Genomic DNA, 16367 nt, shown 5'->3' on the forward strand with positions numbered 1-16367 from the left:
TCAACCCCAATGCATGAAAATGAGTTTTCCCAAGTTTTACCCAAAAAAGTCAAAAATCGCCCCCGGGCCCACATGGTCAAAACCCGAGGTTCGAACCAAAACCTGATTACCCATTCCCCCACATACCCAAATATATAATTTGTTTTGAAATCGAACCTCAAATCGAGGTCCAAATCCCCAATTTTTGAAAAACCTAAGTCCTACCCAAAACACCCAATTTCCCCCATGAAAATCATTGATTTTGAGTTTAAATCATGTTAAAATATGTTAATGATTGAAGAAAACGAGTTAAAATTGACTTACAATCGATTTGGAAGAAGAGGTGTTCTTGAAAAATCGCCCTAGAAAGTTTGTGTTTTGAAAAGATGTGAAAAATGGTTGATTTTCGGCTAAGTATAAAAATTACAGGTTACATGTATGGGAATTGCGAACCCCGACCTTTGCTATGTTCGCATTTGCGAAAGTAGTGTCGCATTTGCGAAGTCTCATTTGCGACTGAGGTCTATCGCACCCCATTTTCCCTCCTTTCCATTCGGAGAGGAGTTTCCGGGTTTTGACATTCATGGGGTGTAATGACTCATTTCCTCTTTGGGAATTGGGTATTTTGAAGAGTCGCCACCTAGTGACTTAAGGCACATTAGGACACCTATGGAGTTTATTTACAACTATGTTTGATAACCAGAGATTGGGTAAGGGCTTGAAATTATCCCAAGGGGAAGGTGTTAGGCACCCTCAGGATCCACTAGTGTGGTTCCCGGCCAGATAGTTATTATAAATTTGTGCAATTAGCAAGTAATCAAATAAGGCTCAAGTAAGAGGGGATTTAAGTTAAACACGCAAACGTTTGAAAACAATTATTGAAAGGCAAGGTTTGAAAGAGTTATAAGCTAAACATGCTTGTAAAAATAAAAGGGGGGGGGGGGGGGTAATCCTAGGTTTGTTTGTAATATGGATCACCTCAATGCAATACCCGGTATGACACTCCTCAGAAGAGGGGATACACGTGGTATTAGCGCACCGGTCATCATATCCATATCTACCCTTCTCACCCCGTTAAAGTACTAAAGCGCGGATTGGTCTCGACCTCTATTGCATGCTATTACCCGTCCCATTCCTATCAGTCCCGGAGGAATTTAGGACTACTATTCCTATTAGAGGAAGGGTTTTAGGCTGACTCTTAGGTTTAAAGTTAAAAGGCTAAGGCGACATACAAAAACACGTAGGACTGCATTTAAAGGGAAACATATAAACAATTAAAAAGCTAATGTATACCTTCGCAAACGATGCATATAAATAGCATGACTTAAACATAATTAAGGTCTGAATTTTAAAATCCTAAAGCAGAGATTTTGAGTCAGAACCAGATTCATTATATAACTCATAAAAGAAGTCCGAATCAGGCTTGTCTGCTGGTTGTAGCAGTTGGTAATTAACAAAGGCAGTTCCAGTGTTTATTATTACCTAAGGCTTGCCTAGGCGTAATAGTGATGTCCTATGAGCATGATATCTATATTGATTAGGAACGCAGTAGAGCAGTGATTAATCTTAAACGGACAACTTGAGATCCTATAGACATTCTTTCTAACCGTATTAATTTAAGGCAGTGTTTGAAAACTTATTAAAGAAACAAAAGATTAATTAACTAATCCAATTCAGAATGACAACATGAACTAAACGGCTTCTCCAACTAAATTGGTTTTAAATCCTGTAGGCATGATTTCTATTATGGCTATTTAGATCCTATAGGCATGGTATCTAAGTGTTAAAAGCTGACTTTGGACTTATAGGCATGATTTCTGAGGGAAACGAATCTGGATACATGCTGTAACGAAAACTGAACTTCAATTGATTTTAACCCTATAGGAATGATGTCTAATAAAAGCCATTTAGATCCTATAGACATAGTTTCTAATTGTGTGAAAGTAAAGCATGCAGAATTCATTTTAAACCAGAGCAGATTCTATAGGCATGATATCTAACAAGCCATGTTTGGAATCAAGATAGACCCTATAGGCAAATTATCTACCCAATTTACCCACAATATACAGCTAACCGCCATTTTTCACTAATCACCCCAATATTGTTTACAAATTATTACAGACCCAATGATCGAATTACAAAAGAAGTGCAGAAATAAGAAATTACAACCAAAGGAAGCCTGATCTTGACTCCATCTCTGAGTTATGTAATGAACCACTTCAATGCCAATATTTCAAAGCCTTTCTCATACCTGGGTGTGTCAAAGTTCCCTAAGGACCTCGAGGGATCCCGGGCAGTGCTCACACCCAGATTTGCATAACCAGACAGAATGGGTGCAGTGTGGAAGGGCCAGCCTTTATGTGTCCAAGTTCAGAGGGAGCTCAAGGGTCCCAAGGCAAGGCTCACACAAGAGGGGCAAAACCTAGATTGTAAGAATATAGTGGAAGTGTAGAACATTTGTTGAAAGAGATTTATTTAAAAAAAAGCTGGACTGATAGTCCATTTTTTGAAAGCGATTAGTGACAGAGGTGATTGAAATCAGTAGTAGCAGTAAAACTCAAAACTACACAGAATCAGTAGTCATTCAAAAGGGATCACGGGACTTTGGGGATACATTGTCTGTAAGCACATGACCCCAGTAGGGGTCTGGTTTGATCATGCACAGCAATAGTTGATGCTGGCATGGTCATAAACCAGCCAAAAGAACACAAACACATAGAGGGGATATGGGGGTTTGGGATTCATAAGTCAGCAAGTACACAACAAGTAACTGACAGAGTACACACATAGGGAAGCATTAATCTAAGGGGGAAGGGAACATATTACAGCATGCTAATAATGTAACTTGACTGCAGAAACATGAGCAGAAGTAGGCAAGAGTGAAAGAAACTGAAGCAACTAAAGAAGCATGTTGTTGTTGAGGCTTTAAAAAAATTAACTAGGACATACCAGTAGAGAAGCAAATTGTAGAAAGGTAAAGCAAGCAAGATTCCACAGTCTAGCCTTGGCTTTCAGCCGACTAGAGAAAGCAATAGCACAAGTAGTAGTAAAGAAAGAGAGAGTTTTTTTAAGTGTAAGTGTGTGTTCTGAACTCAAATTGTTCGTGTGTTTAAAAGGAGAGGGTAGGGTATTTATAGTTTTGAAAACGAGTGAAGAATAAGGTAATAAGTAAAGTCTTAACACAAACATAAAAATAATCACAATCAGAATCAATTAACACAAGTGATTCCCTTTAATTAAGAAATTACTACTTAACGGATACTAACAGGGATAATTTAGGAAAGAAATCAGTTTGAGACAGATTGATATTTGCCATATAAGGGGGCAGTAAAAGTATGAAGTAAATAAGTGAGTCTAAGTACAAAAATATGCTTAATTTTGGGAAAGGATTCAAGATAAAACATCACAGTAATTAAAGGAAGGGAATCAATCAATTTAAACAAACGAATAAAATTAAGGTTCATAAGAAAACCTTTTGAAATTAGTCGCAACATTGAGGGAGTCAGAATCAATCAAGAAAGGATCATGATTCTGCACCTCAACATATAAATAGCAAGGAATGAACAGGCATGCAGGGTCAAACATGTTGACAAAAAGAAGCAACACAAACATACAGTAGCAGCAGGGGTAAGCTAGGATTCAGTAGTAAAAGAAACCTATTCGAAGCACAGTAGTCAAGTAGTCACATAGAACCAAAGTGCGGAGAACCAAACTAACAGGTAAGAAAGTCAGAAACAAGTAAAGACCTTCAAACTCGTAGTAATAAGCGAGGAAAACCCTTTTAAGAAATTAGGGCTTTAACAATAGTCGAGTTTAAAAGATGATAAGAACTCAGAATCAGATAAGTCAAACAAGGAAAAGAGAGTCAGAAACAAAGAACTTAATCGAACAAGTATACACTCAAACAAACAAGGACAGTTTCAAAACTCGGATAAGACCAAAAAAGACCTAGGGTTTTCAACATGTTGAATCAAGTAGAAAGAAAGCATACACAAGTCGTTTGAACATAGTAAAATCATAAACATCATTAAAATTAGAGAAGAGATCTTTTTTTAAAATTTTTTAAGAGAAAACCCTAATCGTTGAAAACGAAGAGTCACTTTGAAAGAAAATCAGAGAACCTTTGAGAGAACACTTAAGAAGTTCATAAAATGCACAGATCTAAGATAGATCTGAAGAAAATTGAAAGATCTTAAAGGTTAGGGTTTCAAAGAACCCAAAAAAGGTGAGAAAGACCTTGAAAAGTTACCGATCGCCGGAAAGGTCAAGTATCTAACTTGAACGGTCATGGATGGCCGGAGAAGGACCAGAGATAGAGGTTGAGCAAGGACTGGACCAGATCTCTTCGAGATCTGTCCATGAAATCACATAAACGGGCCACCAGAAGAAGTAGGAGGCCGGTATACATCTCAAACGGCCATGGGAGACCATGGATTAGGTGGGGATTGAGGTGGATTAGGGTGGAATTGGGTGGCGGAGGCTAGGGTTTATGTGAGGCTGCAGAGAGAATTGAGAGGAGAGAGATTCAAGGGCGGTGGGTGGAGAGAAATGAATTAGGGTAAGGGGTCGTTTAGGTTTATTTTAGGTAGGTGAAGTGGTGGTCGTTGATCTGAATGATCAACGGCCTGGATTAAACAGGTAAGTAGGGATCCGGGCTTGTATTGTGTTTAACATTGGGCTAGGTTCGGGTACAAAATAAAATTGGGCTGGGGGAATTGGGGCTTGATTTGGGTTATAATTGAAATACAAATGTGGCTACGAGTTAAATAGCTATTTTTTCCTTTTAAAATTATAAAAAATAGTAAATATTTTCTGGAAAAAAATTGAAAATACTAAAATGATTTATAATACATAATTAACAATTTAAAAATACAGGAACTCATTTTACAAATATAAAACCTAATTAAACCTTAAAAGGGCTAATATTGCAATTATATGCAATTTAGCTTCAAACATACTAAATAAAATTGTAAAAATATGTAAAAATTACCTTAGCCATATTTTGTCATAAATATAAAAATTCAATAGATGAATCATCAAAAATAATAATTTTGGAAATAGTTATTGGGATTTTATGGATAAAAATGGGAAAATAAATCGATTTAAACCTTACAAAATTATGAAAAAATAATAAAACATTTGGACATGCTTATATATGCATATATATGCTATTTTGAATGTATTTTGCATAATGAAAATATACAGGAAAAAATTGAGTATCAACAGCTGCCCCTCTTTACTCGGGAAGGATGAAAGAGTTGTCGGGTAAAGATATGATGGCCAATTTTGACCGAGCGAAACGGTTTGAAGAGGTTTAGGCTGCACCCTGGATTCTGAGCTGCCTACATATCCCTGGTTTTACAGGAATCAGGCCGTATGTAGTTCAGGATCCGTCGGCGGAGTATGCCGATGAAGACTTTTCAAGAACGGACGTAATATCAAGGGCGGGGTGAGTGGACGGCTTGTGGGAATGGTTAGGCTTGATATGGCTGCAGGAACTGGAGCGGGATCGCTCCTGCCGGGATGGCTGTTGCTTGCCGGTTTACCTTCAATTAGGAACAATACAAGCTTATACTGCGCATAAATTTAAACATGATGCAAATTTCCGTCGAACCGTGGATGTTGTCTTTGGACGGTTAGGATGACGTCCTTAGACCATGAAATCCTGGGCCATGAAACGTATGATAAAGGATTCGCAGGCCATGAAATGATGCTCTTGGGCTATGAGGATGGTGCCTCCGAACCATGATGCCTTTGAATAATAATATGCAAAAGATTGAAAGGGATCCTCAGGCCATGACATGGCGTTCTCGGGCTATGAAGATGGTGCCTCCGAACGATGACGCCTTTGGATGAGTTGGAGATATTTCAGCCCATGAAGGATGCAGTAGCATGATGTGGACAAGACAGAGCTTAGTCTTGCGGATTGAAGGGCAGAGCTTAGCCCGTAGGAAAAGCGAAATAAATAGTGCTTGGGATAGTGCTTAGTTTCGAAGAAAACGAGAGGCAGAGCTTAGCCTCGGAAGGCAAAATGATAGCCTTATGCAAAGGTTCGAATGCATATGGAGGTAGAGCTTAACCTCGGAAGGCAGAATGGTAGCTTTATGCAGAAATGCAGATAGAGATAGTGTTTAGTCTCGGAAGGCATAATGGTAGCCTTATGCAATGCAAATGCAGATGGAGACAGCGTTTAGTCTCGCAAGGCAGAATGGTAGCCTTATGCAGAAATGCAAATGGAGACAGCGGTTTAGTCTCGGAAGGCAGAATGGTAGCCTTATGCAAAAATACGAATATAGGTGGAGGTAGAGCTTAACCTCGGAAGGCAGAATGGTAGCCTTATGCAAATTGAAAGGCAGAATAGTAGCCTTATGTAATGCAGATGGAGACAACGTTAAGTCTCGGAAGGCAGAATGGTAGCCTTATGCGATGCAAATGCAGATGGAGACATCGTTTAGTCTCGGAAGGCAGAATGGTAGCCTTATGCAGATTGGAAGGCAGAATAGTAGCCCTATGCAAGAAGTAAAATAACAGATGATAGTAGATTTTTCTTAGCTGATAGCAGATTGTGGCGTTGTGATTATTGGGATCATTGCGACTACGAAGCATCACTGGTGTGTGCGGATAACAAATGTTGGTAAGTGCAGCGGTTCTGAGAGTTGTATTGCTGAATAATGTTTGTCCCATGAGTGTATAGTATGTTTGATGATTTCTCAATCCTAGTGACTGCATCCAAAGAAAAATCGTGAGTTTTGTAAGGGGGAAGGTCAGTTTGTATCCCCGATGGCTTTGCTTGACTTGCTCGGCTTTGATCTGGCGATACCGTCTGTATCATTGGGGTAGCGTTGCTAAACAAAGCAGTTTAGACACTAAACATGCATGATTTTGTAAAGATATGACATAAGTGCATAATTAAAAAATAGCTTTTAGATGAACCAGCGACTGTGACGTGGCTCGGGACATTGCAACCTCTCTTGGTACGGAATTTAGAGGGCCCCCCTCAAAATTCTGCCCCAGTTTAATGAGTTTATGTTTCTGACTGTTGCTTGTGCGACGTTCGGCTGAAATTACTTCAGAATTTTGAGGGTCCTCCTCAAAATTCTGCCCCAGTTTCCAATTCCGGGGGGAAATGAAATTTTTATTGAATTGTGACCGAACCCATAGGGCTGCCTACGTATCCCTTCTTAAACGGGAATCAGGTCAGACGTAGTTCAATTTACATCATATAGGGGAAGCATAAAGATCACACATAGTAACCTTTGACTGCATCTGAATTTATCGGCTTCGGCCAGACTTCTCCGTCCATTTCTGCAAGTATGAGGGCTCCTCCTGTCAGAACCCGGTGAACCATGTATGGACCCTGCCATTTGGGAGAGAACTTCCCGTTGGCTTCATCTTGATGCGGAAAAATTTTCTTTAACACCAGCTACCCCGGTGTGAACTGTCTTGGTTTGACTTCCTTGTTGAAGGCTCTGGACATTCTGTTCTAATAGAGTTGACCATGGCAAACTGCATTCATTCTTTTTCCGTCTATAAGGGCTAGTTGCTCATAGCGAATTTTTACCCACTTTGCGTCGTTGAGCTCAGCTTCTTATATGATCCTTAGGGAAGGAATTTCCACCTTAGCGGGAATGACGACCTCTGTACTATTGACCAGCATATAGGGGGTTGCCCCGGTTGATGTGCGGACGGTGGTGCGATACCCCAATAGAGAAAATGATAACTTTTCGTGCCACTATTTATTCTTCTCTATCATTTTCCTCAATATCTTCTTGATATTCTTGATGGCGGCTTCTACAGCTCCATTCATTTGTAGGCTGTGGAATTCTTATGTCTGATCTTGAACGTTTCACACATAGCTTTCATCAAGTCGTTGTTGAGGTTGGAGCCATTATCAGTAATGTTTAACTCTGGAATTCCGAATCGACAAACAATGCGGTCGTGGACAAAGTCTGCCACGACTTTCTTAGTCACTGCTTTGTAAGATGCTGCTTCTACCTACTTGGTGAAATAGTCGATTGCTACTAGGATAAACCTGTGTCCGTTGGAAGCGGCAGGCTCGATTGGTCCAATAACATCCATCCCCCAAGCGGCGAATGGCCATGGTGAGCTTGTTGCATTAAGCTCATTTGGAGGTACCTTTATCATGTCTGCATGTATCTGACAGCAGTGGCATTTCCGGACATACTGGATGCAGTCCGTTTCCATGGTCATCCAAAAGTAACCATCCCAGAGTATCTTCTTTGCTAAGACAAAACCGTTCATATGTGGACCGCAGGTCCCAGCATGAATTTCCTCTAGTAGCCTGGATGCTTCTTTTGCGTCGACACACCTTAATAATCCCAAATCAGGAGTCCTCCTATACAGGATTCCTCCGCTGTGAAAGAAGTTGTTGGACAATCTCCGAAGTGTGCGTTTCTGAGTAGGATTTGCAAGCTCTGGGTACCCTCATTTTGCCAAATATTCCTTGATATCATGAAACCAAGGCTTTCCGTCTGCTTCTTCTTCAACATGGGCACAGTAAGCTGGCTGATCATGGATCTTTACCGGAATGGGATCAATGAAATTTTTATCTGGATGCTGTGTCATAGATGACAGGGTAGACAATGCGTCGGCGAACTCAGGGAACATGTTGGAATTCCGTCTTCGTGAACCTCTTTCTCAATTCCTGTACATGATGCAGATACGGGAGTATCTTGGAGTTCTTGGTTGCCCATTCTTCTCGTACCTGATGTATAAGTAAGTTTGAATCTCTGATTACTAGCAGCTCTTGAACGTTCATGTCAATAGCCATTTTGAGTCCTAAGATGCAGGCTTCAAACTCGGCCATATTTTTGGTGCACGGGAACCTGAGTTTGGCGGATACCGGATAATGCTGACTGGTTTCTGATACTAGGACTGCTCCCATGCCAACTCCTTTGAAGTTTGCTGCTCCATCGAAGAACATTCTCTAGCCGTCATAGGATTCTGCAATGTCTTCTCCTATGAATGATATATCTTCACCAGGAAAGTACGTTTTCAGGGTTTCGTATTCTCCATCCACGGGATTTTCAGCAAGGTGGTCTGCTAGGGCCTGTCCCTTGACCACTTTCTGAGTTACGTAAACAATGTCGAACTCACTCAATAGGATTTGCCACTTGGCTAGCTTGCCAGTGGGCATGGGCTTCTGAAAGATGTACTTCAAAGGATCCATCCTTGATATGAGATATGTAGTATAGGCATAGAAGTAATGCTTCAGCTTCTGAGCTACCCAGGTCAAAGCACAACAGGTGCGCTCCAACAGAGAATACCGAGCCTCGTACGGGGTGAACTTCTTACTGAGATAACAAATGACCTGCTCTTTCCTCCCCGTTTCATCATGCTGCCCCAGAATGCAACTGATAGCTCCATCCAACACTGCAAGGTAGAGTAGTAAGGGTCTACCTGGCTCGGGCGGGACTAAGACTGGTGGTGTTGACACGTACTCCTTGATTCTGTCGAAGGCCTTTTAGCAATCATCAGTCCATTTGGTAGCGGCGTCCTTCTTCAACATCTTAAAGATTGGCTCACAAATAACGGTAGACTGTGCTATGAATCGGCTGGTGTAGTTAAGCCTCCCCAAGAAACTCATCACATCTTTCTTGTTCTTTGGCAGTGGCAATTCTTGAATGGCTTTGACTTTTGATGGATCCAGTTCTATTCCTCGGCGACTCACAATAAATTCGAGCAATTTCCCAGCAGGTACCCCAAATGCGCACTTTGCGGGGTTCAGTTTCAGGTTATACCTCCGCAGTCTATTGAAGAACTTCCTCAGATCTTCCATGTGATAAGTGGCCTTCTTGGACTTGATGATAACATCATCTACATATACCTCTATCTCCTTGTGTATCATATCATGGAAAATGGTAGTCATGGCCCTCTGTAGGTGGCCCCTGCATTCTTCAAGCCAAATGACATCATCTTGTAACAGTACATTCCCCACGGTGTAATGAAAGCCGTTTTCTCAGCATCTTCTTCATCTATCTAGATCTGATGATAACCAGCGAAACAATCTACAAATGACTGCAGCTCATGCTTGGCACAACTGTCAATCAGGATGTGTATATTCGGCAAAGGGAAGTCGTCTTTTGGACTGGCCCGGTTGAGATCCCGGTAGTCGACACAGACTCTGACCTTCCCATCCTTCTTTGGCACTGGCGCAATGTTGGCTAACCATGTCGGGTATTCTACTACCCTGAGAACCTTAGTTTTGACCTGCTTGGTGACTTCTTCCTTGATTTTCAAACTCATATCAGGCTTGAACTTTCTGAGTTTTTGTTTTACTGGTGGACATGATGGATCGGTTGGTAGTTTATGAGCCACAATAGACGTACTCAGACCAGTCATGTCATCATACGACCAGGAGAATATGTCCTCATATTCCTTTAGAAATTCTATATATCCTTTCTTTTCTGATGGCGATAGGTGAACGCTGATTCGTATTTCCTTGACGTTTTCTACATCTCCCAGGTTAACAATTTTGGTCTCATCCAGGTTGGACTTAGGTCTGTTCTTTGCAAGTCTTCCCGTTGGCATAGGCTTCTGAAAGATATACTTCAGAGGATCCAGGCGAGAAATGAGGTAAGTGGTGTAGGACAACAAATAATGCTTCAACTTCTGTGCTACCCAAGTCAGGGCGTAACATGTCCTCTCAAGAGGAGTATACTTAACCTCATAAGATGTGAATTTCTTGCTAAGATAATAGATGGCTTGCTCTTTCCTGCCGGTGATGTCGTACTGACCCAACACACAACCAAATGAGTTATCCAAGACTGTCAAATAAAGAACCAAAGGTCTTCCGGGTTCTGGCAGGACCAACACAAGTGGGTTAGACAAATACTCCTTGATCTTATCGAAGGCTTCCTGGCACTCATCAGTCCATTTGACCGCAACATCCTTCTTTAGTAGCTTAAAGATGGGCTCATAAGTTGTCGTGAGCTGAGCAATAAACCTGTTGATGTAGTTCAGCCTCCCTAACAGACTTATCACCTCGATCTTGTTCTTTGGCGGTGGCAATTCTTAGATAGCTTTGTTCTTTGACGGATCCAATTCAATGCCCCGCCGACTGACTATGAATCCCAACAATTTCCCCGATGGAACACCGAACGCGCACTTTTTAGGGTTGAGTTTGAGATTGTACCTGCGCAGCCTCTGAAAAAACTTTCTCCAATCTCTGACGTGGTTAGACTGCTTCCTGGACTTTATGATCACATCATCCATGCAAACCTCGATCTCCTTGTGTATCATGTCATGGAATATGGTTTTCATTGCCCTCATGTAAGTTGCCCCAGCATTTTCCAAACCAAAAGGCATGACACGGTAGCAGTATGTTCCCCACGGTGTGATGAATGCCGTCATTTTCGCATCTTCCTCATCCATTAAAATCTGATGATACCCCGCATAGCAGTCCACAAAAGATCCAATCTCATGCTTGGCACAATTATCGATCAAAATGTGGATATTTGGTAGTGGGAAATTGTCCTTTGCTTTGTTGAGGTCACGGTAATCAACACACACTCTGGTCTTACCATCTTTCTTTGGCACAGGCACAATATTGGCTAACCACGTGGGATACCGCGTTACTCGAATGACTTTGCATCGAGCTGCTTGGTGACTTCTTCTTTAATCTTCACACTCATGTCAGTTTTGAACTTTTTCAACTTCTGCTTGACGGGAGCGAATGCTGGATCAATAGGCAATTTATGGACAACCACATCGGTACTCAAGCCCGGCATGTCATTATACGACCATGCAAAAATATCCTTATACTCAAACAATGCTTTAATTATTTCTTCCCTGATCTCTGACATTATCTGGATCCCCTAGATTGATTTCTTCCGTTTCATTCAGATTAGGCTTGGGTTTTTCTTCAAAATGACTTAGTTCCTTACTAATCTCTTCAAAGGCCTCATCCTCATCATATTCTGTTTCATCATCACACTCTATTTCTTGGATTATTATTTCAGAATTAGATTGACTTTTAAGATTGGGCCGAAGATTCCTCATGCATGTCATGTTATTGAAACCAGCATAAAAGGAACTATACAGAGAAGAAAAGAAAACAAAAAATAAAACTATCAGGATTGATGGAAAGGGAAATTGCATTTCATTAAAATAAAGGATAACAGGGTTTGTACATCAAGAAACGGAAAATAAAAATCTGGGTCACAACCCTGGAATGACCCAGATAGAAAGGAAAACAAAACAAACTACCAAGACTCCTTCTTGGTAGGGAGAGGAGTAGCCTTCCAATTGTTAAGCTTTACATTGGCCCGACGAACTGCACATCTGCTTTGCTAGAACCTTCTCCAACATCTACCATGTTCACATCATCAAACAACCTCTGGAACCTTTCGATTAACTCCTCATCAATGTCAAACACAGAATTTGGAACTGTCGTTACTGGTCGTTTCCTGGCACCGGGTTTGACAAAAGACTTGGAAAGACGGGGAATAGGCTTTGGAAGTGCCCACGCCTTCTGTTTCAACCTTTTAGCCCTTTTCACATCTGCTGGTGTAGGCTTGAATCCAAGACCAAACGTACCCAAATTTTCAGGGAGGGATACTGGCTGTATGATACCTTCTAGGGATACTCCCAGACCTTTACCTGACACAAAACCATTTTTCAACATTTCAACGGCCACCATGACGGATGCTGAGGCTATGTTTGTAGTTGGAACACAATTCCCTTCTGGAACCTTCTCGACCGGCACTGTTTCAAAAACTTGATAGATCCAAGGCCCTTTGTCATCTTCAGCCTCAATGAAAGGGACGGAGGCATCAATGTGAGCACACAAATTATCCTCACCGTGCACGACGATCTCCTGTCTATCCCATTCAAACTTGATCATCTGGTGCAAAGTAGACGGGACTGCTTTGGCGGCATGAATCCAAGGTAGACCCAACAGCAAATTGTAAGAAATGGCTACGTCCAGCACCTGGAACTCCATGGTGAATTCCACTGGTCCTATTGTTAATTCAAGCACTATATCACCAATCGAATCTTTCCCTCCACCGTCAAAACCTCGGACGCATATGCTATTCTTGTGAATCCTCTCATCATCAACTTTCAACTTGTTCAGAGTAGAGAGAGGCTAGATATTCGCACTGGAACCATTGTCAACCAACACCCTGGTGACCACAGAATCTTCACATTTTACCGTAAGATAAAGAGCTTTGTTGTGTTCAGTACCTTCCACAGGCAATTCATCATCAGAGAAGGTGACCCTGTTTACCTCAAATATTTTGTTGGCGATCTTCTCTAGATAATTCACTGAAATTTTATTGGGGACATGGGCTTCGTTCAGAATTTTCATCAGGTCTCGACGATGCTCATCTGAGTGGATTAACAATGATAGCAAGGAAATCTGAGCGGGTGTCTTTCTCAGTTGCTCCACGAATGAATAATCTTGTACCTTCATTTTTCTCAGAAACTCCTCTGCATCTTCTTCAGTGACTGCTTTCTGTTATACTATCTAAAGCCATCATGTGATGTACTATCTTGAATTCTTCTTGATTCGATAAACTTCATTCTTGTTTCGTCATCCATTGATTACTTCAGTTTGCTTCAAGTTAAATCCTTATTCTCCTCGCGCTTGTCAGCTGCTTCCTTGCAATGTGTTATCTTCAGCATCATGTTTGGCATTCAAACTTTGTTCGCTTGTTTCTTTATATGTCAAAATCTTATAATAGCATTTTTTTTAAATTTATGTGCTAAAAAAGAGATAAGAAATACTTCAATAAAATAAGGAGTTAAAAAAATGGAAAAAGCATTCATTGATTCTGCGTTTAAGTTTTCAAAAGGAGAGGCAAAACAACAAAAGACCCGACGATTCAGGCCTCGGATCTTGAAATCGTGCTATTAAAAAAATGTTCATTCTACCAAGACTCCCGGCGAACCAGGGACGGAGCACAAGTCCAGTTCTTCAAACTCTCCTCTGGTTCGGCTTTCCAGATGGTCGGTGTCTTGATGCCATCTTTCAAAATCATATTTTCTTTGTCTATAGCGGTGACAAACAATTTCTCAACCCCTTTCACGAGGCAATCATCATCAAAAACTTCCTCTTGAACTTGCATATTGAATGGCTGGTCCAACATAGATATTGGCTTAGGCAAAGACAAGTCAGTATCCTTTCTAAAAAAGGTCCCCTGAGACTTCGTTAAGATTGCGACCTTCTCTGTGTTCCATGACAACCTGATGGTTCCACTCCTTTTCAGTGGCTATCATATTTATTGCAACATTTTCTTTATTTGGCATGGAATCGTTCAAATTCGAAAGAGATAGCTGAATCAACTTATCATCGATCAAATCTTGGATCTTGTGCTTGAGCGCTACACAACTTTCGGTATCGTGTCTAGAAGCTCCTGAATGATATGCACAATATTTAGCTCCTTCAAACCATTCCGTAATGGGATTGGGTGCTATGGGATGTAATACACCTGCCGCCATTAATCTTTCAAATAATTGAGTTTGGGGCTCAGACAAGGGTGTGAAATTTCGGCGTGGTCTTCTTTCATAATTTGGATGAGGCCTTGGCTTTAGATGGTGATTCTAGCGTTGTTGATACTGTTGGGGTTGTTGGAATTGTTGAGACTGTTGGTATTGTGACAGTTGAGGAGCTTGATGTGCTGATATTTGAGGTTGGTGATAACTTGGTTGGGTATTATATATGGAGTATGGGGTAAGTGGAGCTTGGACGTGATAAGAATTTGAAGTGTAAGGATTGTATGTGTCTTGATAAATGAGCTTGCGTCTAGGGCTCCGACTGATGTATTGGGCGGTCATGACAGTCGATGCTCCTTCTTTCTTCTTTTTGCTAGTTTCCTCTACATACCCTGACTGTATTGCTTTGCTTGCTTCTTGTAAAGCTTCTGTATCTATTATCTTTCCTGATTTGATTCCCTCTTCTAGAATGTCCCCAATTTTGACAACTTCTGCAAATTGTTTTCCCAACATAACTATCATTTTATCGTAGTAGACACCCTTTTGACATCGTATAAAAATAGTAGTCATCTCATTCTCATCCATTGGCGGTTTGACTTGTGCGGCCTCTGACCTCCAACGCATGGCGTATTCTCGAAAAGTCTCTGTTGGCTTTTTCTCTATCTTTTCCAAATAGAACCGATCTGGCGTGGCCTCAATGTTGAACATGAATCTGTCCATGAAATCACGTGCCATGGAACTCCAGCTAGCCCACTTGCTTGTATTTTGTGTCGTATACCAGTTTAAAGCTTCACCAGTCAAACTCCTAATGAACAGTTTCATCCTTATGGCTTCACTCTTTCCTACCCCCACCAATTTATCGCAATAAGACCTTAGGTGAGCTCGAGGATTTCCGGTACAATCAAACATATCAAATTTTGGAGGCTTATATCCAGTTGGCAAGTCAATATCTGGATGCACACATAGATCCTCATATTCAAGTCCTTCTCCTTCCTTGGTAATTTGAAGGCGTTTGATTGCCTCTTTCAAACTACGAATTTCCCTATTACGCTCATCCTCTTTGGCACTATTTTCCTTCTTCTCATATTGATCAATGTATGTCTTGTATTTGATAGGCATTGGGGTAGTAAATGGTTGGGCTTCCATCATATATATCGGTGGAACACATTGCTCATTAGGTGAGGCGACATGTGCAAACGATATATATTGAGTTATCGGGTGATTTCGAGTTGGAGTGTTTTGGTGGTGAAGAGGTGCGGTAACATATTGTGGATACTGATTTGTAATTGGTAGTGAATTTTGCTTGCTCGTGGGTAGGGTGGCATATTGTGGATTTGAAGCCGGCATATTTTTGGGTTGAATGTTATGAGGCTGAGAGTGGTCAGGAATGGGTAAGCTTAAAGACGAAAATTGAGAGGGAATAGGTACAGTGTTTCTTGGTTCGGGAAGAAGGATAGCATCCAAAGTACGAGACAAGGTGGTTAGGCTTCTTGCACGTTCCACTTCTTCTTGTAGGTCAGCAATTTGTTGCTCCAAACGAGCTATATACGCATCATGACAAGTATTGTTTCTCACTTCTGAAGCCTCAGGATGATTAATGATAGAAGTTACATTTTCTAAGCCTAATTGATTGTTACCAGTTGGACCAGTCATGGTAATGATGAGGCAAATTTGGTGCTTCTGATCTTGTGAAATAAATGTGCTCGGCCAACTAGTCAGTCAACACGAATCAACCTCTTTAGGGAATAAATAATCAAATGCAAAGAAAAATACAAAAGAAAAAACAAGAAGAGCGTTAGTAGATGACCAGTAAATTTAAAAGCATAGTATATCACATTGCAGTTAAGTTAGCAAGCAATGCAAGTAATTCAAGCGTGTCCTAGTATATATTGGACCTCTTTATGTCAGAGGTAGGCCTGGCGAAGATTTGA

General features: G+C 41.0%; 1 protein-coding gene across 1 annotated transcript; it reads right to left on the reverse strand.

Annotated features, from left to right (window-relative positions):
- Positions 1–14544: 14544 nt before the first annotated feature.
- LOC109209822 lies at positions 14545–16089 on the reverse strand. Its single transcript, XM_019373168.1, has one exon. It carries the CDS (start codon positions 16087–16089, stop codon positions 14545–14547), a length of 1545 nt encoding a protein of 514 aa, XP_019228713.1.
- Between the last annotated feature and the right edge of the window lie 278 nt (positions 16090–16367).

This window comes from Nicotiana attenuata, unplaced genomic scaffold, assembly GCF_001879085.1.
Source record: "Nicotiana attenuata strain UT unplaced genomic scaffold, NIATTr2, whole genome shotgun sequence".
NCBI lineage: Eukaryota > Viridiplantae > Streptophyta > Magnoliopsida > Solanales > Solanaceae > Nicotiana > Nicotiana attenuata.